The sequence below is a fragment of the Oncorhynchus clarkii genome, chromosome 20 (assembly GCF_045791955.1).
Source record: "Oncorhynchus clarkii lewisi isolate Uvic-CL-2024 chromosome 20, UVic_Ocla_1.0, whole genome shotgun sequence".
NCBI lineage: Eukaryota > Metazoa > Chordata > Actinopteri > Salmoniformes > Salmonidae > Oncorhynchus > Oncorhynchus clarkii.
Window position 1 is genome coordinate 3536350 of NC_092166.1, and position 25954 is coordinate 3562303.

The 25954-nt window shown below is 42.8% G+C and overlaps 1 protein-coding gene across 1 annotated transcript in view; it reads left to right on the forward strand.

Annotated features, from left to right (window-relative positions):
* LOC139376512 (piezo-type mechanosensitive ion channel component 2-like) overlaps positions 1-25577 on the forward strand; it is a 178450-nt gene extending 152873 nt beyond the window's left edge. Inside the window, exons 38-47 of the mRNA XM_071119199.1 lie at positions 4931-5133; positions 7779-7955; positions 8249-8690; positions 9001-9164; positions 15458-15716; positions 23098-23280; positions 23394-23688; positions 24784-24916; positions 25036-25183; positions 25359-25577. Of these exons, the coding sequence (XP_070975300.1) occupies positions 4931-5133; positions 7779-7955; positions 8249-8690; positions 9001-9164; positions 15458-15716; positions 23098-23280; positions 23394-23688; positions 24784-24916; positions 25036-25183; positions 25359-25577 (2223 nt within the window). The remainder of the gene's footprint in view (positions 1-4930; positions 5134-7778; positions 7956-8248; positions 8691-9000; positions 9165-15457; positions 15717-23097; positions 23281-23393; positions 23689-24783; positions 24917-25035; positions 25184-25358) is intronic.
* The last annotated feature ends 377 nt before the right edge of the window (positions 25578-25954 follow it).

A 25954-nucleotide genomic window follows, 5' to 3' on the forward strand; every position in this document is an offset into this window, starting at 1 on the left:
GGAAAGTGTAGCGTTGAGTGAGAAAGGAAATGGTTGCATATCCTAGAACCAATGTATTGCTGTGTGGGAGAGCTTTCAATGTTGTTCAGATGATGGATATACTTTTACAATGAATTATACATCTTATTTATTTATTGTCCTATCATGGTGGAACAGTGTTTTAAAATAAATGATTAATTTAATTTATTTATTGTCCTGTCATGGGGAACTACATTTTAAAAATAAATTATACATCTAATTTATTTATGATCCTATATTGATCGAACGGTCCACAACCCTATACCCTAGACACCCACCTAAATGACCCAGATACTAAAGAGAAGTCCCTAACTGTTTTATGGGTCTGCTGTAAGCGGTCTGTATGCAGCCAAAATGCAGTCAGAGACCAAGAGCAGCACTGCCCGCTCAACCTAGGTTATGTCTAAAAAAGTCTGTTATAAATTCTTCTGTGCATCTAGTATCATCTAGTAGGCTTTGATTACATTTCCAATATCCAATATCCTCGCTCCAACACTTTTTTGTCTGTCATAGTTGAAGTATACCTATGATGAAAATTACAGGCCTCTCTCATCTTTTTAAGTGGGAGAATTTGCACAATTGGTGGCTGACTAAATACTTTTTTGCCTCACTGTACATGGCGGAAGCTTAATCAAGCATCTTGATTACTTTCTTATATCATTCTCTCTGGCACCAAAAGTTTAAAAAGTGTTGATAGGGGACAGAAAGCGGTCGGATCATCACATAATTGGCATATATATTACTCTTACAGAATTTCCATGTGGGCGAGGATATTGGAAATTTAATCAAAGCCTACTAGATGATAACTTGTTTAGAACTAGGACAGAAGAATTTATAATTGACTTTTTTAGACATAACCTAGGTACAGCAGATCCCCTTATTGTATGGGACACTTTTAAATGTGCCTTTAGAGGCCATGCAATTCAGTACTCATCTATAAAACAAAAGCAATTTAGATCAAAAGAGTCCATATTAACAAAGGAAATTGAAGGACTGACAGTACAGTTAGATAGCAATAAAAACTGTACCATAGAGGCACAGAATAAGTTAGAGGAAAAACAAAAAGAAATGGAGGAACTGATTCCAGAAAGATCCAGTGTAATATATTATAAAAATAAAGCAACTGGATGGAATATGGGGAAAAATACACCAAATTATTTTCAACAGAAATGCTACCAAAACAAAATGTGTTGAAAATTGTTACAAATGGAGTCACGCATGATTCACCAAATGATATTTTGAAAGAGGAAGTAAAGTACTTTAATAATTTGTTTTCATTTCAGTCTCCTCCATCTTCACTAACTGAAACTAATTGTATGGATTTTTTCCTTATTAATAAAATTAAAATTAAAATTAAAATCTGTACAGAAAGACTAATGTGAAGCCCAAATTACAGAGGAGGGACTTCTTGATGCAATTAAAGCCTTTACGGCTGGGAAAGCTCCAGGACTGGATGGCATACCAGTGGAAGTATACCAAACTCCAGGACTGGATGGCATACCAGTGGAAGTATACCAAACTCCAGGACTGGATGGCATACCAGTGGAGGTATACCAAACTCCAGGACTGGGTGGCATACCAGTGGAGGTATACCAAACTCCAGGACTGGATGGCATACCAGTGGAGGTATACCAAACTCCAGGACTGGATGGCATACCAGTGGAGGTATACCAAACTCCAGGACTGGATGGCATACCAGTGGAAGTATACCAAACTCCAGGGCTGGATGGCATACCAGTGGAAGTATACCAAACTCCAGGACTGGATGGCATACCAGTGGAAGTATACCAAACTCCAGGGTTGGATGTCATACCAGTGGAAGTATACCAAAATCCAGGGTTGGATGTCATACCAGTGGAAGTATACCAAACTCCAGGGTTGGATGTCATACCAGTGGAAGTATACCAAACTCCAGGGTTGGATGTCATACCAGTGGAAGTATACTAAACCTTTTGATATACTCAAAGGACCATTATTACCATGTTTTATCCACGCCTATATAAATGGTAGATTATCAGACATGCAAGAAGAAGCTCAGATATCATTATTACTGAAACAGGACCCAAGTGGTGTATATAAAGATCCAGTCCATTAATACAAATGGAGGCCTCTTACACTTCAGTGTTGTGATGCAAAAAATCTAGCAAAATGCTTGGTGCATAGAATTAAAAAGATTTTGTCAGATATTATTATTCATCCTAATCAGACAGGTTTATTACATGTACGATACATTGGAGATAATATAAGACAAGTACTGGAAACAATAGAACACTAGAAATATTGGGGACACCAGGCCTGGTTTTCATAGCTGATTTTGAAAAGGCTTTTGATAAGTACGATTGGAGTCTATATATAAATGCCTAGAATATTTCAATTTTGTACAATCTCTTATAAAATGGGTTAAAGTTATGTATAGTAACACTAGGTTTAAAATAGTAAATAATGGCTACATCTCAGAACGTTTTAAACTGTCAAGAGGAGTAAAACAAGGTTGTCCACTATCAGCATATCCATTTATTATTGCCATCAAAATGTTAGCTGTTAAAATTAGATCCAACAATAATATTAAGGGATTAGACTTGGCTTAAAAACAAAGGTGTCATTGTACGCTGATGATTCATGTTTTTTTTTTAAACCACAATTAGAGTCTCTGCACGGCCTCATAGAGGATCTAGATACTTTTGCTATCCTCTCTGGATTACAACCACATTCTGATAACTATATTACGTATTGGATCACTAAAAAATGCAACTTTTACATTACCGTGTAGTTTACCAATAAAGTGGTCTGACTGGGATATGGACATACTTGGTATACATATCCCGAAAGAAAGAAATGATCTCACTCCAATACATTTTTATAGAAAGTTAGCAAAAAATAAAGTTAGCAAAAATAGGTAAGATCTTGCTACCATGGAAAGGAAAATACCTGTCTATTTGTGGCAAAATCACCCTGATTAACTCCTTAGTTATATCACAGTTTACCTATTTGCTTATGGTTTTGCCTACACCTAGTGACCTGCTTTTTAAATAATATGAACCAAAAATATTCAATTTTATTTGGAATGGAAAGCCAGACAAAATCAAAAGGGCCTATTTATGAATATGAATTCGGAGGGCAGAAATGATTAAATATTAAACCGTTAGACCTCTCACTAAAGGCATCAGTCATACAAAAGTTATACTTAAATCCAAACTGGTTCTCTAGTAAATTGGTAGGAATGTCTCATCCTATGTTCAGGAAGGGCCTCTTCCCCTTTATTCAGATTACACCGGCTCACTTTCGGTTGTTTGAAAACGAAATCTCCAAAAAATGGTTATTTTCTAAACAAGCCTTAGAAAGTTGGTTGCAATTTCAGTTTAATCCACTTGAAAAAACATAACACATAATACAACAAATATTGTGGTTAAACTCAAATATACTAATTGATAAAAATAAAAAAAAATCGATATGGTAAATAGGACTGGTGGAGTTATGTCACACATGCAGCTAACACAGACATATGGAAATGTCTGCTCTACCCAAAATTACAACCAACTAATTGCAGCATTACCACTAAAATGGAAGCGACAAGTAGAAGGGGGAAAAAGTAAGGAACTTGTCTGTTGGCCCTGTATTAAAGAACATAAATGGTTAAAGGAGAATTGATACATGTAAAAACATATTCCAATTTCATTTAAGGACCAAATAAACTGACCGCTGTGCCATATAAATTGCAAAATAGTTGGGAAGAGATTTCCGATGTACCCATTCCATGGCACATGGTTTATGAATTGATACGCAAAACAACGCCGGATTCAAAACGTCTAATTTTTCAATTTAAATTACTATACAAAATTCTTGCTACCAATAGAATGTTATATATATATGGGGGATACAATCTTCCCAGCTCTGCAGATTTTGCTGTGAGGAGGCAGAGTCATTAGATTATTTATTTTGGTATTGTCCATATGTAGCTTGTTTTTGGTCACAGGTCCAGTAATGGCTGAAGAATTGCAACATTTGCCTAGAACTAACGCTGCAGACAGCAATACTGGGTGATTTGAAAAGCCGTACTCAATCAATCAATAATATAATTATTATTTTAGCAAAAATGTTTATATTTAATTTACAATCTGTAGAAGCTATGAGAATAGAAAGGTTCAGTACTTTTGTGAAGCATCACAGCACAGTTGAAAAATATATGGCAAATGGAAATCCAAAATGGATGGTGTTAAGAGATAGATGGGAGAATGGCGCTGAAGTGTAGGACTAATAACAACAAGATAACCAATGTAAAACATACGGGGTCTGTACAATGTATATAGGTTCAGAAATGTTGTGAAATAGCACAGTTACAAATAGAAATCAAACTGGATGGACATCAGAAATAGAGGAAGGACTAAAAACAAACAAAATATAACTATTGTAAAATAGACTGTGTCTGTAAAATGTGTATAGTATGTATAAACTGAAGGTAGAAGCCTAAGTGTTTATTAGTTTACTCCAATTGGGGGAAGGGTGGTCGGGCTTGGGGGAATAATAAAGGAATATTCTTAAAAAAGTATGTATATATGTGTATTTGTATGAATGTTTATGTATACATATATATATATATATATATGGTTATATATATATATATATATTTACCCCATAAATATATGGGGGATTGGAAATGATGTAGACAATTACATTGATGGAAGCAACAATCTTTCCGCAATATTAAAGCTGATCCACCCCTTAAGAAAATAATAATAATAATTAGCAAAATAGAGAATCAGTGACGATCTTGATCCTAACCATAAAACCACTCCCTAGAGGGTAACGTCCTGTCCAGAGTCAGTATCCATGTGTACTACCAGAAGCAGATCAATCAATGACATCATATATATAACCTATATGTAACCTATATGAATGTGTAATTCCCCTACAGGGTAATGTCCCATCCAGAGACAGTATCCATGTGTACTACCAGAAGCAGATGCGTATATACATGTCGCAGGGCTCCAGTCTGGACCGGCTCATTGAGGAGGACAGTGTGTCGTGGTCTCACAGGGTCCGTAGAAGGAGAGGCAGCTATCGTATGGAGAGCCAGGACTCCATTGTATCTATGGCCTCCAGGGATAGTATATCCAGGTAAGCAGGTTTGGGTAGGTTACTTTCTAAATGTAATCTGTTACAGTTACTAGTTACCTGTCCAAAATTATAATCTGATTACATTCGGGTACTTTTAGATTACTTTCCCCTTAACCGCCGTTAACACCCTCACTTCGTTGAGCTTCCTCACTGGCGTGTCGACGAATCGGTGCAACTACAAGGGTGTGCATTATACAGTCGGATATTCTCAATTGGAAACCCAGTCGTGTCACCTCTGCCGATAGTTAAGAGGCATTAGAAGAAGACACAAAATGTATGTTACCAATTGAACCCCATCTCTTGCAGGATAAATCAATATTACAGTTTATATAGCTGGCCAATTATATGGATGTTAAATTTGACTTTATGGGTTGGTTATGTAGGCTTCATCTAACCCTTTGGGGACCTTTAACAGAATGTGACTGGCAGAACGGGTGTTGTATGTGGAGAATGAGGGCTGCAGTAGATATCTCAGATAGGGGGGAGTGAGGCCTAAGAGGGTTTTATAAATAAGTATCAACCAGTGGGTCTTGTGACGGGTGAACAGAGATGACCAGTTCACAGAGGAGTAGAGAGTGTAGTGATGTGTCCTATAAGGAGCATTGGTGGCAAATCTGATGGACGAATGGTAAAGAACATCTAGCCGCTCGAGAGCACCCTTACCTGCCGATCTATAAATTACTTCTCCATAATCTAGCATGGGTAGGATGGTCATCTGAATCAGGGTTAGTTTGGCAGCTGGAGTGAAAGAGGAGTCCACATTCAGTCAGCTGTATAAGGAAATAAACAAACAGGAAACCACTCACCCAGAGGCAGCGCTCCTAGTGGCCGGAGACTTTAATGCAGGAAACTTAAATCAGTTCTACCAAATCTCTATCAACATGTTAAATGTGCAACCAGAGGGAAAACAATTCTAGACCACCTTTACTCCACACACAGAGATGCGTAGAAAGCTCTCCCTCGCCTCCATATGGCAAATCTGACCATAATTATATCCTCCTGATTCCTGCTTACAAGCACAAATTAAAGCAGGAAGCACCCGTGACTAGATCAATAAAAAAGTGGTCAGATGAAGCAGATGCTAAACTACAGGACTGTTTTGCAGCACAGACTGGAACATGTTCTGGCATTCCTCCGATGGCATTGAGGAGTACACCACATCAGTCACTTTATCAATAAGTGCATTGAGGATGTCGTCCCCACAGTGACTGTACGTACATACCCCAACCAGAAGCCATGGATTACAGGCAACATTCGCACTGAACTAAATGGTAGAGCTGGCACTTTCAAGGTGCGGGACTCTAACCCGGAAGCTTACAAGAAATCCTGCTATGACCTCAAACAGGCAAAGCACCAATACAGGACTAAGATTGAATCGTACTTCAACGGCTCTGACACTCGTTGGATGTGGCACGGCTTGCAAACTATTACAGACTACAAATGGAAGCACAGCCGCGAGCTGCCCAGTGACACGAGCCTACCAGACGAGCTAAATTACTTCTATGCTCGCTTTGAGCCAAACAACAATGAGGCATGCATGAGAGCCCCAGCTGTTCCGGACGACTGTATGATCACCCTCTCCGTAGCCGAAGTGAGTAAGACCTTTATACAGGTCAACATTCACAAGGCTGCAGAGCCAGATAGATTACCAGGACGTGTGCTCCGGGCATGTGCTGACCAACTGGCAAGTATCTTCACTGACATTTTCAATCTGTCCCTGGTTGAGTCTGTAATACCAACATGTTTCAAGCAGACCACCATAGTCCCTGTGCCCAAGAACACTAAGTTTTGGAACGGCCTAGTCAAAGTCCAGACCTAATCCTAATTGAGATGTTGTGGCAGGACTTTATACGAGCAGTTCATGCTTGAAAACCCACAAATGTCGCTGAGTTAAAGCCGTTCTGCATTGAAGAATGGGCCAGAATTCCTCCACAGTGATGTGAGAGACTGATCAACAACTACAGGAAGTGTTTGGTTGGAGTCATTGCAGCTAAAGGATAAACAACAGTTAGTTAGTGTAAAGGGGGCAATTACATTTTCACACGGGGATTTTGCATAACTTTATTAATGAAATAATATATGTAATTGTTGCGTTATTTGTTCACTCAGGTTCCCTTTATCTAATAGCTGACTTGCCTAGTTAAATAAATGTTCAATACAAATTCAAAATAAATTAGGTTTTGGTTGAAGATCTGATGGGATCCATGGGAGACTCTGTCTGTCTGTCTGTCTGTCTGTTCAGTGTTAAAAATATGCAAAAATAGAGATAATTAGAAAGAGGGCAAATGCTTTTTCACAGCGCTGTATCTTCGAGAGACTGAGTAGAGTGCTTGAGATATCCTGTTATTGAGATATCCTGTTATTGAGATATCCTGTTATTGAGATATCCTGTTATTGGGATATCCTGTTATTGAGATATCCTGTTATTGAGATATCCTGTTATTGCTATATGTCATTCTATGGCTTGATCAGTATCTTCAGGATACAGGCTGAGAGATGAGGAATCACATTCTACAGTACATTCGGCCATAACCTCCCCACCAACTTTACCATTTGGAAACTCCCACATCGTTAGCCGTGTCATGTGAAAGCCATGTTGTAACCATTGTGTCATTCCACTCCTTTATTTCTCATCTCTCCGTCAGTGCCTTCACTGAGGCCACCATGCTGTTCTCCCGACAAGACACCCTGGACGAGCTGGACGGAATGTCGTCAGATGTTCCCATTCCCAAAACCAGCGAGCGTGTCCGGCCCAAACTCTGTAAGATTTACGGCCTGGACGCCTCCAAATCGACTGACAGCAGCAGTAGCCAAGTGTCCAGGTGCCTGGTCCAAGCCAAAAACCTCTTCCTCTTCCTCTTATTCCTCCTCCTCTTCCTCCCCTCACACACTCATGTTTTGTTTATGGGTTGTTGATTATCACCCATTTTTGTTTATGGGTTGTTGATTATCACCCACTCTCTGTTTATGGGTTGTTGATTATCACCCATTTTCTGTTTATGGGTTGCTGATTATTCTCATCATTATATGTGGTTTGTTTCTGTTCCTCAAACTTCCTCTGTCTGTCTGTCTGTCTGTCTGTCCGTCTGTCCCCCTGTCCCCCTGTCCCCCACAGCGAGGCGACTCAGTGCATCACTCTCTATTCACGGCAAGGCACCAATGACACCATCGAGGAGGTGGATGACGAACAGGACCAGGGGGAGGACAGGCAGAACGAACCCTTGGGACCCTCACATCCGGAGACAGAGGGGGCTGAGGGAAGCCCCTGGTGGAGTGGTGGTGGTGGAGTGACCACTGAGGAGGAGGAGAGGGACCAGGGACAGTGGGATCCATGGGAGACTCCAGGCCCAGTGGAGGTCCCCTCCTTCAGCGTAGACAGTCCAACTTCGACCTTCCTGGCCCTTCGATCAGGGTCCCAGGACTGTACCACTGACAGTGACGATGGGGGTGTCCGGCAAGAGTACCGGAACACAGAGGAGCGGGGCCGGGCGGGTCAGCTGGACACCTCGGATGCTCCAAACACCTCGGACACTGACGTGCCTTCCAGCTACAACAAGGTTGGTGCTCTATGTCTTTTGTCACTCTGAGCCGGGTTCCGTTCTAGATTTCTTCCTTCTAGGGAGTTTTTCCTGGCCCCTGCTTTCACTTCTGCTTTGCTTGCTTTTTGGGGTCGGGCCGGTTTACTGTAAAACACTTTGTGACAACTGCTTATGTTAAAACGGCTTTATAAAATACATTTGATTGATTGATTGATTGATTGATTGATAATTTGATTGCTCACACGGTAGCCCTTGGTAATTGTTGTATAATGAAAGGGTAAACTAAATGAATTATGAATTATGAATTATTAATATTTTTGTCATGGAGGCGGTGAGCTTTGACCGACTGGAGGTGAGTGAGGATGAGAGCGACAGGGACGATAAGAGGATGATGGCGATGACCCCAGACACCAGCCGGTCAGACTATCTGGACGATCCCCTGCTGCCCTCACTGACCACTGAGCTGACCGCCAGCGAACTGCTGCTCAACAAGTAAGTGGACGAGACACACTAATGTTAATAATGTCTCTAGTGTATTCAGTATTCAGTATTCAGCGCACGTGACAAATACAATTTGATTCGATTGGTAAAGTGAAAACATGTTTTTAGAAATTTTAGCTAATTTATTGAAAATAAAACACAGAAACATATCATTTAAATAACTATTCACATTTACATTTTAGTCACTTGGCAGACACTCTAGTCCAGAGCGATTTACAGTTAGTGTATTCATGTTAAGATATACCGTTGAAGTCAGAAGTTTACATTCACTTAGGTTGGAGTCATTAAAACTCGTTTTTCAACCACTCCACACATTTCTTGTTACTATAGTTTTGTCAAGCAGGTTAGGACATCTACTTTGTGCATGACACAAGTAATTTTTCCAACAATTGTTTACAGACAGATTATTTCCCTTATAGTTCACTGTATCACAATTCCAGTGGGTCAGAAGTTTACTACACTAAGTTGACTTTGCCTTTAAACAGCTTGGAAAATTCCAGAAAATGATGTCATGGCTTTAGAAGCTTCTGATGGGCTTATTGACATCATTTGAGTCATTTGGAGGTGTACCTGTGGATGTATTTCAAGGCCTACCTTCAAACTCAGTGCCTCTTTGCTTGACATCATGGGAAAATCAAAAGAAATCAGCCAAGACCTCAGAAGAAGAATGGTAGACTTTCACAAGTATGGTTCATCCTTGGGAGCAATTTACAAATGCCTGAAGGTACCACGTTCATCTGTACAAACAAATGTACGCAAGTATAAACACCATGGGACCACGCAGCCATCATACCGCTCAGGAAGGAGATGCGTTCTGTCTCCTAGAGATGAAAGTACTTTGGTGTGAAAAGTGCAAATCAATCCCAGAACAACAGCAAAAGACCTTTTGAAGATGCTGGTGGAAACAGGTACAAAAGTATCTATATCCATAATAAAAACAAGTCCTATGTCGACATAACCTGAAAGGCCGCTCAGCAAGAAAGAAGCCACTGCTCCAAAACCGCCATAAAAAAGCCAGACTAGGGTTTGCAACTGCATATGGGAACAAAGATCATACTTTTTGGAGAAATGTCCTCTGGTCTGATGAAACAAAAATATAACTGTTTGTCCATAATGACCATCGTTATGTTATGGAGAAAAAAGGAGGAGGCTTGCAAGCCGAAGAACACTATCCCAACCGTGAAGCACGAGGGTGGCAGCATCATGTTGTCAGGGTGATATCCTGCAGGAGGGACTGGTGCACTTCACTAAATAGATGATAACTTGGTCGCAAATGGGTCTTCCAAATGGACATTGACCCCAAGCATACTTCCAAAGTTGTGGCAAAATGGCTTTAGGACAACAAAGTCAAGGTATTAGAGTGGCCATCACAAAGCCCTGACCTCAATCCTATAGAAAATGTGTGGACAGAACTGAAAAAGCATTTGCGAGCAATGAGTCCTACAAACCTGACTCCGTTACACCAGCTCTGTCAGGAGGAATGGGCCAAAATTCATCCAACTTATTGTGGGAAGCTTGTGGAAGGCTACCCGAAACATTTGACCCAAGTTAAACAATTTAAAGGCAATACTACCAAATACTAATTGGGTGTATGTAAACTTCTGACCCACTGGGAATGTGATGAAAGAACTAAAAGCTTAAATAAATCATTCTCTCTACTATTATTCTGACATTTCACATTCTAAAAATAAAGTGGTGATCCTAACTGACCTTAGACAGACAATTTTTTACTCTGGTTAAATGTCAGGAATTGTGAAAAACTGAGTTTAAATGTATTTGGCTGAGGTGTATGTAAACTTCCGACTTCAACTGTAGATCTAATCTATAGAGTGGAATTACAATAGAACAGTACTTCCCAAAACCTTTTTGTTGAACTGTGGAACATCTTGGTGTGTTTAAACATTCTGCGGCATATCTAAAATGTCCTTATTAGTGGTAACGACCTCCATCTCATCTGATCCATACTGCAAATCATCTATTTTCTGTGACAAACGTTTTTCTTTTTTTTTGATAGATTAACGTGTTTATTTGAATTATTGTCATAGTTCCTTACTCATAACGATTCATTTCCCCTTTAAGAGCGTCCCACAAATCTGCACCAAAAAAAATACACTAAAAGTATGTGGACACCTACTCGTCAAACATCTCATTCCTAAATTGTGGGCATTAATATTGAGTTGGTCCCTCCCTTTGCTGCTATAACAGCCTCCACTCTTCTGGGAAGGCTTTCTACTAGATGTTGGAACATTGCTGCTATAACAGCCTCCACTCTTCTGGGAAGGCTTTCCACTAGATGTTGGAACATTGCTGCTATAACAGCCTCCACAATTCTGGGAAGGCTTTCCACTAGATGTTGGAACATTGCTGCTATAACAGCCTCCACTCTTCTGGGAAGGCTTTCCACTAGATGTTGGAACATTGCTGCTATAACAGCCTCCACTCTTCTGGGAAGGCTTTCCACTAGATGTTGGAACATTGCTGCTATAACAGCCTCCATTCTTCTGGGAAGGCTTTCCACTAGATGTTGGAACATTGCTGCTATAACAGCCTCCACTCTTCTGGGAAGGCTTTCCACTAGATGTTGGAACATTGCTGCGGGGACTTGCTTCCATTAATCCACAAGAGCATTAGTGAGGTCGGGCACTGATGTTGGACGATTAAGCCTGGCTCACAGTTGGCATTTCAATTCATCCCAAAGGGGGTTGAGGTCAGGCCTCTGCGCAGGCCAGTCAAGTTCTTCCACACCGATCTGAACAAACTATTTTTGCATGGACCTCGCTTTGTGCAAGTGGGCATTGTCATGCTGAAACAGGAAAGGGCCTGTCCCAAACTGTTTCCACAAAGTTGGCAGCACAGAATAGTCTAGAATGTCATTGTATGCTGTAGCGTTACGATTTCCCCAGCCCAGCCCAGCCCATAACATGAAAAACAGCCCCAGGCCATTATTCCTCATCCACCAAACTTTATACAGTAGTTGGCACTATACATTCGGGCAGATAGCGATCTCCTTGCATCCGCAAACCCAGATTCGTCCGTCGGACTGCCAGATGGTGAAGCGTGACTCATCACTCCAGAGAACAATGGCAACGAGCTTTACACCACTCCAGCCGACGCTTGGCACTGTGCATGGTGATCTTAGCTTATCTTATATCTGATCTTATCTTAGTTTGTGTGTGTTGCTCGGCAATGGAAACACCATTTCATGAAGCTCCAGTCGAACAGTTATTGTGCTGAAGTTGCTTCCAGAGACAGTTTGGTACTTCGGTAGTGAGTGTTGCAACCGAGGACAGATGATTCTTATGCTTTACACACTTCAGTACTCTGCAGTCCTGTTCTGTGAGTTTGTGTGGCCTACCACTTCAGTACTCTGCGGTCCTGTTCTGTGAGTTTGTGTGGCCTACCACTTCAGTACTCTGCGGTTCTGTTCTGTGAGTTTGTGTGGCCTACCACTTCAGTACTCTGCGGTCCTGTTCTGTGAGTTTGTGTGGCCTACCACTTCAGTACTCTGCGGTCCTGTTCTGTGAGTTTGTGTGGCCTACCACTTCAGTACTCTGCAGTCCTGTTCTGTGAGTTTGTGTGGGCTACCACTTCAGTACTCTGCGGTCCTGTTCTGTGAGTTTGTGTGGCCTACCACTTCAGTACTCTGCAGTCCTGTTCTGTGAGTTTGTGTGGCCTACCACTTCAGTACTCTGCGGTCCTGTTCTGTGAGTTTGTGTGGCCTACCACTTCAGTACTCTGCGGTCCTGTTCTGTGAGTTTGTGTGGCCTACCACTTCAGTACTCTGCGGTCCTGTTCTGTGAGTTTGTGTGGCCTACCACTTCAGTACTCTGCAGTCCTGTTCTGTGAGTTTGTGTGGCCTACCACTTCAGTACTCTGCAGTCCTGTTCTGTGAGTTTGTGTGGCCTACCACTTCAGTACTCTGCGGTTCTGTTCTGTGAGTTTGTGTGGCCTACCACTTCAGTACTCTGCAGTCCTGTTCTGTGAGTTTGTGTGGCCTACCACTTCAGTACTCTGCGGTTCTGTTCTGTGAGTTTGTGTGGCCTACCACTTCAGTACTCTGCGGTTCTGTTCTGTGAGTTTGTGTGGCCTACCACTTCAGTACTCTGCGGTCCTGTTCTGTGAGTTTGTGACATACAGTACCAGATGGTCCAGCTAAGACCAGAGACATACAGTACCAGATGGTTCAGCTAAGACCAGAGACATACAGTACCAGATGGTTCAGCTAAGACCAGAGACATACAGTACCAGATGGTTCAGCTAAGACCAGAGACATACAGTACCAGATGGTTCAGCTAAGACCAGAGACATACAGTACCAGAGGCTGTGGTCCAGCTAAGACCAGAGACATACAGTACCAGATGGTTCAGCTAAGAACACAGACATACAGTACCAGAGGCTGTGGTCCAGCTAAGACCAGAGACATATTGGACCAGATGGTTCAGCTAAGACCAGAGACATACAGTACCAGATGGTTCAGCTAAGACCAGAGAAATACAGTACCAGATGGTTCAGCTAAGACCAGAGACATACAGTACCAGATGGTTCAGCTAAGACCAGAGACATACAGTACCAGAGGCTGTGGTTCAGCTAAAACCAGAGACATACAGTACCAGATGGTTCAGCTAAGACCAGAGACATACAGTACCAGAGGCTGTGGTCCAGCTAAGACCAGAGACATACAGTACCAGATGGTCCAGCTAAGACCAGAGACATACAGTACCAGATGGTCCAGCTAAGACCAGAGACATACAGAACCAGATGGTTCAGCTAAGACCAGAGACATACAGTACCAGATGGTTCAGCTAAGACCAGAGACATACAGTACCAGATGGTCCAGCTAAGACCAGAGACATACAGAACCAGAGGCTGTGGTTCAGCTAAGACCAGAGACATACAGTACCAGATGGTCCAGCTAAGACCAGAGACATACAGTACCAGATGGTTCAGCTAAGACCAGAGACATACAGTACCAGATGGTTCAGCTAAGACCAGAGACATACAGTACCAGATGGTCCAGCTAAGACCAGAGACATACAGTACCAGATGGTCCAGCTAAGACCAGAGACATATAGTACCAGATGGTCCAGCTAAGACCAGAGACATACAGTACCAGATGGTCCAGCTAAGACCAGAGACAAACAGTACCAGATGGTCCAGCTAAGACCAGAGACATACAGAACCAGAGGCTGTGGTTCAGCTAAGACCAGAGACATACAGTACCAGATGGTTCAGCTAAGACCAGAGACATACACCCTCTCTCCCCCTCCCTCCCTCCTCTCCCCCCTCCCTCTCTATCCCCTCCCTTTCTCCCCCGCCCTCTCTCCTCTCCCTCTCTCCCCCGCCCTCTATCCACCCCCCCTCTCCACCCCCCCCCTCTCCACCCCCCCTCTCCACCCCCCCTCTCCCCCACCCTCTCTCCCCCCTCTCTCCCCCTCCCTCCCTCTCTCCCCCCTCTTCCGCTCTCCCCCTCCCTCTCTCCCCTTCCCTCCCTCCCTCCCCCCTCCCTCTCTATCCCCTCCCTTTCTGCCCCGCCCTCTCTCCCCCTCCCTCCCCCCCCTCCCTCTCTCCCCCTCCCTCTATCCACCCCCCCTCTCCACCCCCCCCCTCTCCACCCCCCCCTCTCCCCCGCCCTCTCTCCCCCTCCCTCTCTCCCCCGCCCTCCCTCTCTCCCCCGCCCTCTCTCCCCCGCCCTCTCTCCCCCGCTCTCCCCCTCCCTCTCTCCTCTCCCTCTCCCCCTCCCTCTCTTCCCCTCCCTCTCTCCCCTTCCCTCTCTCCTCTCCCTCTCTCCCCCTCTCTCTCTCCTCTCCCTCTCTCCCCACCCTCCCCTCTCCCTCTCTCCCCCTCCCTCTCTCCTCTCCCCCTCCCTCTCTCCTCTCCCTCTCTCCCCCTCCCTCTTTTCCCCTCCCTCTCTCCCCCGCCCTCTCTCCCTGCCCTCTCTCCCCCCTCTCCCTCTCTCCCCCTCCCTCTCTCCCCCTCCCTCCCTCTCTCCCCCGCCCTCTCTCCCCCTCCCTCTCTCCTCTCCCTCTCCCCCTCCCTCTCTTCCCCTCCCTCTCTCCCTCTCTCCCCTTCCCTCTCTCCTCTCCCTCTCTCCCCCTCTCTCTCTCCTCTCCCTCTCCCCACCCTCCCCTCTCCCTCTCTCCCCCTCCCTCTCTCCTCTCCCCCTCCCTCTCTCCTCTCCCTCTCTCCCCTTCCCTCTTTTCCCCTCCCTCTCTCCCCCGCCCTCTCTCCCCGCCCTCTCTCCCCCCCTCTCCCTCTCTCCCCCTCCTTCTCTCCCCCTCCATCAGGATGTTCCATGATGAGGAGCTAAAGCGGTCGGAGCGGTTCTATGTGGGCCAGCCCCTGGTGTTCCAGTTGGTCTATGCCCTGTATAACATGCTGGTGGCCCACTCTGAGATGGTGTGTTACCTAGTCATCATCCTCAACAACATGCTGTCAGCCTCCTGCGTCACCCTGGTCCTCCCCATCCTCATCTTCCTCTGGGCCATGCTGTCGGTACCTAGACCCAGTAAGAGGTTCTGGATGACCGCCATCGTTTATACCGAGGTAATGTAGCCCTACATCCCAACCAGTACCCTATTCCCTATTTAGTACACTACTTTGAGCCAGGGGTCCAATTTGGGACACAGGCCGAGAAAATAATGTATACTGCAATATGCTACAGAGAACTACTGCACGTTCAACACATTACACTGCTAGAGTCTATGACAGACGTAGACACTGCTATAGTCTATGACAGACATTGACACTGCTATACTGCTATAGTCTATGACAGACATAGACACTGCTATACTGCTATAGTCTATGACAGACATTGACACTGCTATACTGCTATAGTCTATGACAGACATTGACACTGCTATAGTCTATGACAGACATTGACACTGCTATACTGCTATAGTCTATGACAGATATTGACACTGCTATACTGCTATAGTCTATGACAGACATAGACACTGCTATACTGCTATAGTCTATGACAGACATTGACACTGCTATAGTCTATGACAGACATTGACACTGCTATAGTCTATGACAGACATAGACACTGCCATAGTCTATGACAGACATTGACACTGCTATAGTCTATGACAGACATTGACACTGCTATAGTCTATGACAGACATTGACACTGCTATAGTCTATGACAGACATAGACACTGCCATAGTCTATGACAGACATTGACACTGCTATAGTCTATGACAGACATTGACACTGCTATACTGCTATAGTCTATGACAGACGTAGACACTGCTATAGTCTATGACAGACATTGACACTGCTATACTGCTATAGTCTATGACAGACATTGACACTGCTATACTGCTATAGTCTATGACAGACATTGACACTGCTATAGTCTATGACAGACGTAGACACTGCTATAGTCTATGACAGACATTGACACTGCTATAGTCTATGACAGACATTGACACTGCTATAGTCTATGACAGACATTGACACTGCTATAGTCTATGACAGACATTGACACTGCTATAGTCTATGACAGACATTGACACTGCTATAGTCTATGACAGACATTGACACTGCTATACTGCTATAGTCTATGACAGACATTGACACTGCTATACTGCTATAGTCTATGACAGACATTGACACTGCTATACTGCTATAGTCTATGACAGACGTAGACACTGCTATAGTCTATGACAGACATTTATACTGCTATAGTCTATGACAGACGTAGACACTGCTATAGTCTATGACAGACATTGACACTGCTATACTGCTATAGTCTATGACAGACATAGACACTGCTATACTGCTATAGTCTATGACAGACATTGACACTGCTATAGTCTATGACAGACATTGACACTGCTATAGTCTATGACAGACATTGACACTGCTATAGTCTATGACAGATATTGACACTGCTATAGTCTATGACAGACGTAGACACTGCTATAGTCTATGACAGACATTGACACTGCTACACTGCTATAGTCTATGACAGACGTAGACACTGCTATAGTCTATGACAGACATAGACACTGCTATAGTCTATGACAGACATAGACACTGCTATACTGCTATAGTCTATGACAGACATTGACACTGCTACACGGCTATAGTCTATGACAGACATAGACACTGCTATACTGCTATAGTCTATGACAGACATTGACACTGCTTTAGTCTATGACAGACGTAGACACTGCTATAGTCTATGACAGATGTAGACACTGCTATAGTCTATGACAGACATTGACACTGCTATAGTCTATGACAGACATTGACACTGCTGTAGTCTATGACAGACGTAGACACTGCTATAGTCTATGACAGACATTGACACTGCTACACTGCTATAGTCTATGACAGACGTAGACACTGCTATAGTCTATGACAGACATTGACACTGCTACACTGCTATAGTCTATGACAGACATAGACACTGCTATAGTCTATGACAGACATAGACACTGCTATACTGCTATAGTCTATGACAGACATTGACACTGCTACACTGCTATAGTCTATGACAGACGTAGACACTGCTATAGTCTATGACAGACGTAGACACTGCTATAGTCTATGACAGACATTGACACTGCTATAGTCTATGACAGACATTGACACTGCTATACTGCTATAGTCTATGACAGACATTGACACTGCTATACTGCTATAGTCTATGACAGACGTAGACACTGCTATAGTCTATGATAGACATAGACACTGCTGTACTGCTATAGTCTATGACAGACATAGACACTGCTATAGTCTATGACAGACATAGACACTGCTATAGTCTATGACAGACTATGGGATGCTATGGGATGCAATGGGATGCTATGCTATGGGATGCTATGCTATGGGATGCAATGGGATGCTAAGCTATGGGATGCAATGCTATGGGATGCTATGCTATGGGATGCAATGCTATGGGATGCTATGCTATGGGATGCTATGCTATGAGATGCAATGGGATGCTATGCTATGGGATGCAATGCTATGGGATGCTATGCTATGTGATGCTATGCTATGGGATGCTATGCTATGCTATGGGATGCAATGCTATGGGATGCTATGCTATGGGATGCTATGCTATGGGATGCAATCGGATGCTATGCTATGGGATGCAATGCTATGGGATGCTATGCTATGGGATGCTATGCTATGGGATGCAATGCTATGGGATGCTATGCTATGCTATATAGAAGTATGAATTTAATATATTGCACATGTACTTTCTATGATAGTTTTACAGGTATTACAATCCTTTAGATGAATATGTATAGTCTATGACCCTACACAATGAGTGTCTCTAAATTAACACAAATATCAGGATACTTATCTCTAAGGAAGCCCCTGAAGAAAAATACAATCTTTGTGATGATATAATCCCAGATATAATCCCAGACTATTTACATTTGACATTTTAGTCATTCAGCAGACGTTCATATTCAGAGTGATTTACAGTCAGTTCATTTATCTGAAGAACAGTCAGTGCATTAATCTGAGGAACAGTCATTAATTTGTCTGAAGAACAGTCATTAATTCGTCTGAAGAACAGTCAGTTTATTCATCTGATGAACAGTCAGTTTATTAATCTGAAGTCATTCATCTGAAGAACAGTCAGTTCATTAATCTGAAGTCATTCATCTGAAGAACAGCTAGTTCATTCATCTGAAGAACAGTCAGTTCATTCATCTGAAGAACAGTCAGTTCATTCATCTGAAGAACAGTCAGTTCATTCATCTGAAGAACAGCCAGTTCATTCATCTGAAGAACAGTCAGTTCATTAATCTGAAGTCATTCATCTGAAGAACAGTCAGTTCATTAATCTGAAGAACAGTCAGTTCATTCATCTGAAGAACAGTCAGTCATTCATCTAAAGAACAGTCAGTTCGTTAATCTGAAGAACAGTCAGTTCATTAATCTGAAGTCGTTAATCTGAAGAACAGTCAGTTCATTAATCTGAAGTCATTAATCTGAGGAACAGTCATTAATTTGTCTGAAGAACGGTCATTAATTCGTCTGAAGAACAGTCAGTTTATTCATCTGATGAACAGTCAGTTTATTAATCTGAAGTCATTCATCTGAAGAACAGTCAGTTCATTAATCTGAAGTCATTCATCTGAAGAACAGCCAGTTCATTCATCTGAAGAACATTCAGTTCATTCATCTGAAGAACAGTCAGTTCATTCATCTGAAGAACAGTCAGTTCATTCATCTGAAGAACAGTCAGTTCATTCATCTGAAGAACAGTCAGTTCATTCATCTGAAGAACAGTCAGTTCATTCATCTGAAGAACAGTCAGTTCATTCATCTGAAGAACAGTCAGTCATTCATCTGAAGAACAGTCAGTTCATTAATCTGAAGTCATTAATCTGAAGAACAGTCAGTTCATTAATCTGAAGAACAGTCAGTTCATTCATCTGAAGAACAGTCAGTCATTCATTTAAAGAACAGTCAGTTCGTTAATCTGAAGAACAGTCAGTTGATTAATCTGAAGTCGTTAATCTGAAGAACAGTCAGTTCATTAATCTGAAGTCATTAATCTGAAGAACAGTCAATTCATTAATCTGAAGTCATTAATCTGAAACACAGTCAGTTCATTAATCTGAAGAACAGTCAGTTCATTAATCTGAAGTCATTAATCTGAAGAACAGTCAGTTCATTAATCTGAAGAACAGTCAGTTCATTCATCTGAAGAACAGTCAGTCATTCATCTAAAGAACAGTCAGTTCATTAATCTGAAGAACAGTCAGTTCATTAATCATAAAACACACATCACGAGAAAAGAGATACCACAACATTACATAAAGAGAGACCTAAGACAACAACACAGCATGGTAGAAACACATGACAGCACAGCATGGTAGCCACACAACATGACAGCAACATGGTAGCAGCACAACATGGTAGCAGCACAACATGGTAGCAGCACAACATGGTAGCAGTACAAAACATGCTACAAACATTAGGACAGACAACAGCACAAAGGGCAAGAAGGTAGAGACAACGATACATCACGCGGAAGCAGCCACAACTGTCAGTAAGAGAGTCCATGATTGAGTCTTTGAATGTAGAGATTGAGATAAAACTGTCCAGTGTTTTTTTCAGCTCGTTCCAGTCGCTACCTTCAGCGAACAGAAAATACGAGCGACCCAGGGATGTGGGTGCTTTGGGGACCTTTAACAGAATGCGACTGGCAGAATGGGGGTTGTATGTGGAGGATGAGGGTTGCAGTAGATATGTCAGATAGGAGGAAGTGAGCCCTAAGAGGGTTTTGTAAATAAACATCAACCAGTGGCTTTGTGCCGGGTATACAGAGATGAGGAGTTTAGAGTTCAGGAATGACGAGAGAACCTTACCTGCCGATCTATAAATTACGTCTCCGTAATCTAGCATGGGTAGCATGGTCATCTGAATCAGGGTTAGTTTGGCAGCTGGGGTGAAAGAGGAGTGATTATGATAGAGGAAACCAAGTCTAGATTTAACCTTAGCCTGCAGCTTCTCTCTACTGAGAGGAGGACAGTGTACCGGACGAGGGGCAGACTTCTTACGGAGCCACATTACCTTTGTCTTGGAGGTGTTCAGAACAAGGCTAAGGGCAGAGAAAAGCTTGTTGGACACTAAGAAAGCTTGGTTGTAGAGCATTTAACACAAACTCCAGGGAGGGGCCAGCGGAGTATAAGACTATATCATCTGCATATAAATGGATGAGAGAGCTTCCTACTGCCTGAGCTATATTGTTGATGTAAATTGAGAAGAGCGTGGGGCCTAGGATCGAGCCTTGGGGTACTCCCTTGCCTCAGAGACAACAACACTCCTTAGCCGATCCATAAGAATGGAATGGTCTGCTGTATCAAAAGCTTAAAAATAGCAGCACAACATTGCACAAAATCAAGGGCAGTGGTGACATAATTTAGGATCTTTAAGGTTATACCTCATAATGACAAAGTGAAAACATGTTTTTTTAAATTTGTGCAATTGTTTTTGTAAATGAAATACGGAAATACACTATATATACAAAGGTATGTGGACACCCCTTCAAATTAATGGATCCAGCTATTTCAGCCATACCCATTGCTGACAGGTGTATACAATCGAGCGCACAGCCATGCAATCTCCGTAGACAAACATTGGCAGTAGAATGGCTTTACGGAAGAGCTCAGTGACTTTCAATGTGGCACTGTCATAAGATTGCCAACAAGTCAGTTCGTCAAATTTCTGCTCTGCTAGAGCGGCCCCGGTCAACTGGAAATGCTGTTATTGTGAAGTGGAAACGTCTAGGAGCAACAACGGCTCAGCCGCGAAGTGGTAGACCAAACAAGCTCACAGAGCGCGTAAAAATGGTCTGTCGTTGGTTGCAACACTCATGACCGAGTTCCAAACTGCCTCTGGAAGCAACGTCAGCACAAGATCTGTTCGTTGGGAGCTTCATGAAATGGGTTTCCATGGTTGAGCAGCCGCACACAAGCCTAAGATCACCATGCGCAACGCAGTGGAAAAGTGTTCTCTGGAGCTTCACGCTTCACCATCAGGCAGTCCGACGGACGAATCTGGGTTTGGCGGATGCAAGGAGAACGTTACCTGCCCGAATGCATAGCACAAACTGTAAAGTTTGGGGGAGGAGGAATAATGGTCTGGGGCTTTTTGTCATGGTTCAGACTAGGTCACTTCGTACCAGTGAAGGAAAACCTTAACGCTACAGCATACAATGACATTCTAGACGATTCTGTGCCTCCAACTTCGTGGCAACAGTTTGGGAAAGGCTTTTTGCTGTTTCAGCATGACAACGCCCCAGTGCAAAAAGCGAGGTCCATGCAGAAATGGTTTATCGAGATCGGTATGGAAGAACTTGACTGGCCTGCACAGAGCCTGGACCTAAACCCCATCAAACACGTTTGGGGTGAATTGGAACGCCGGCTGCGAGCCAGGCCTAATCGCCCAACATCAGTGCCCGACCTCACTAATGCTCTTGTGGCTGAATGGAAGCAAGTCCCCAGTAGATGTTCCAACATCTACTGGAAAGCCTTCCCAGAAGAGTGAAAGCCAGTATAGCAGCAAAGGGGGGGACCAACTCCATATTAATGCCCATGATTTTGGAATGAGATGTTTGACAAACAGGTGTATACTTTTGTCCATGTTGTGTATTTTTTTTGGTGCAGATTTGTGGGACGCTCTTCAAGGGGAAATGAATCGTTATGAGTAAGGAACTATGACAATAATTCAAATAAACACTTTAATCTATCAAAAAAAAAGAAAAACGTTTGTCACAGAAAATAGATGATTTGCAGTATGGATCAGATGAGATGGAGGTCGTTACCACTAATAAGGACATTTTAGATATGCCGCAGAATGTTTAAACACACCAAGATGTTCCACGAGCAGATGTCCACATACTTTTGGTCATGTAGTGTATCTCATTTATTCACACCTCTGAGTCAATACATGTTAGAATCACCTTTGGCAGCGATTTCAGCTATGAGTCTATCTGGTCTCCACTAAGAGCTTTGCACACCTAGATTGTACAATATTTGGACGTATATTGTTTTTATAAATCTTCAAGCTCTGTCAAGTTGGTTGTTGATCATTGCTAGTCAGCCATTTTCAATATTATAATATATAATATTATATATATAATATTAAAAAATATTCATTTTCGGGGTTTGAAAAAATGAGTGCAGAATGCTAACTTCCGTTCGTGTAAGCTGGCAGTTGATGATGACATAAACATGTATTGGGGTTGACCTCCATACCATTATACTCTGATTTTTTACCTCAACATAGTGTGAAAGACATAGAAACAGTAGGCACATTTTTCTGGGGGGCAATCAGGAAATTGAGTGGCGTTGCCGTGGCATTTCCATTGTTTCAGCGAAATTCGATGGGATCTCTTTACTGCACCTATACTATTGTCGGGTTTTGCTTGCATGTCTTCTCTTCTAGGTCGCCATCGTCATCAAGTACTTCTGCCAGTTTGGCTTTTTCCCCTTCAACCAGAACCCGAAGGTGAACGGGAATAAACCCTACCACCCTCCAAACATCATCGGAGTGGAGAAGAAAGATGGATACGTCGTCTATGACCTCATACAGCTTCTGGCGCTCTTCTTCCACAGGTCCATCCTGAAGGTACGGCTGATCTAGGATCAGGTCTTTCAGGTCTTTGATCGTAATACAATGTGATTGTTTTGTTTCGTACTCTTATTGGTACCCTACCTTTCCTCTGCACTCTCCCGTCGTAGTGTCATGGTCTCTGGGACGAAGACGACCTCAAGGACACCAAGAAGGAGATCCTTCGCCAGGACACTGAGTCGAAGGAAGAATGGAAGGAGAGGGACGCCACTCCCGTGCCGTCCTACCCCCGCGAGAGGAAGGGGTCGACACAGACCCTCAGGTCTATAAATCTGGGCGTGGGCACCTCCGTGGACTCCATGCACTACCTCCAGCAACAGCAGCAGATCTACCAGAGAAGAAAGAGCTCCAGTGGAGGGTCTCATATCTCCCACCAGTCAGTCCACTCTGTACGCTCCAAGAGAGGTCAGGGACATACTTTACTTGGCTACTTTATGTTTACGTTCCACATGTTAGTCATTTAGCAGACGCTCTTATCCAGAGCGACTTAGTGAGTGTCTTCCATTTTCATATTTCTTCGTGCTTGTCCCCCGTGGGATTCGAACCCACAACCCTGACATTGCAAGTGCCATGCACTCTATACTCTACTTTCCTTGGCTACTTACTGTATGTTATGTGGCTACTTACTGTACTTTACTGTATTTGGCTACTCACTGTACTTTATGTGGCTACTTACTGTACTTTCCTGTATTTGGCTACTTACTGTACTTTATGAGGCTACTTACTGTACTTTCCTGTATTTGGCTACTTACTGTACTTTACATGACTACTTACTGTACTTTATGTGGCTACTTACTGTACTTTACTTGACTACTTACTGTACTTTACATGACTACTTACTGTACTTTATGTGGCTACTTACTGTACTTTACTTGGCTACTTACTGTACTTTACATGACTACTTACTGTACTTTATGTGGCTACTTACTGTACTTTACTTGACTACTTACTGTACTTTACATGACTACTTACTGTACTTTACTTGACTACTTACTGTACTTTACTTGACTACTCACTGTACTTTACTTGACTACTTACTGTACTTTACTTGACTACTTATTGTACTTTACATGACTACTTATTGTACTTTACATGACTACTTACTGTACTTTACTTGACTACTTATTGTACTTTACATGACTACTTACTGTACTTTACTTGACTACTTACTGTACTTTACTTGACTACTTACTGTACTTTACTTGACTACTTACTGTACTTTACATGACTACTTACTGTACTTTATGTGGCTACTTACTGTACTTTACTTGACTACTTATTGTACTTTACATGACTACTTACTGTACTTTACATGACTACTTACTGTACTTTACTTGGCTACTCACTTAACTTACCAATTTATTTTACTTAGCTAATTAGCCACTTTACTTAACAATAGGGATGGGGCCTTGCTCAATACATTTAGAGATAAGCTCATTAAAGTAAGCTCATTAAATCTAGCCTTTAGCGCGTTGACATGCGTTGCCATCGTTTCCCCAGGCAGCACCAACTCCAGGAACAGTAGCCGTAGAGATTGGAGTGAGGGGTCAGTGCAGCAGAAGACCAAGAAACAGCTGATCATGGAGAAACTCAAAGAACAGATGATCAAAGCCAAGACCTTCACTATCAAGAGGTGGGCTTGATTGATTGATTGATTGATTGATTGATTAATTGATTTATTAAATGCCTCAAACATAATATAAAATTAACCTAACATAATATTCTTGTACATTTGTTTTGTATTCTCTCCAGGACCATGAAGGTGTACCTGCCCATCCGTCAGTTCTTCTACAACCTGGTCCATCCAGAGTACAGCGCTTTGACAGATGTCTATGTCCTCATGTTCCTGGCCGACACCGTCGACTTCATCATCATCGTCTTCGGTTTTTCTGCTTTTGGGGTACGTACGTGTAGCTAGTCTCTTTACATTTGACACGATCTTGTCATCCCGTCGGAAACAGTCAGCAGGGTCCTGTGTGCCTCAGTCGGTCTTGGCAACACCAAAGTTATGGGTTCAATTCCCGCTCTGATCACATATTAAAAATGTGACATTAATTACTTCTTCTTCTCCTCAGAAACACTCAGCGGGAGCCGACTTCACGTCGTCTCTGTCGGAGGACCAGGTTCCCGGAGCCTTCCTGGTGATGATTCTGATCCAGTTTGGGACCATGGTGGTGGACCGGGCCCTGTACCTCAAGAAGACAGTGCTGGGAAAGGTCATCTTCCAGGTGATCCTGGTGTTCGGGATCCACTTCTGGATGTTCTTCATCCTCCCCGGACTCTCTGATAGGTAAATACTCACCTTGTGATGTTCATTTGTTAATTGGTTAATTAGTTACGGGATCCATATCTGTACGTTCTTCATCCTGCCCAGACTCTGAGGTAACAACCATTCCTAACACTTCCTTTAAATACCCTCTTCATAATGCATCATAATCACATGTATAATGCTTTATATACTAATGTTCATCATTTATTTCTGGATGTTCTTCATCCTGCCTGGAGTCGCTGAGAAATAGACTTCCTTCCTTTCTGCGTTAATTAGCTAATTCATCTGATATGAATTCATTTGATTGATTGAATTAGTTAATTTGTAAACATATCCATTTTTTTCAGATCTCCATGAGTCCCTATGGGGTAGGGGCTTGTGATCGATTAAGGATGTATCATT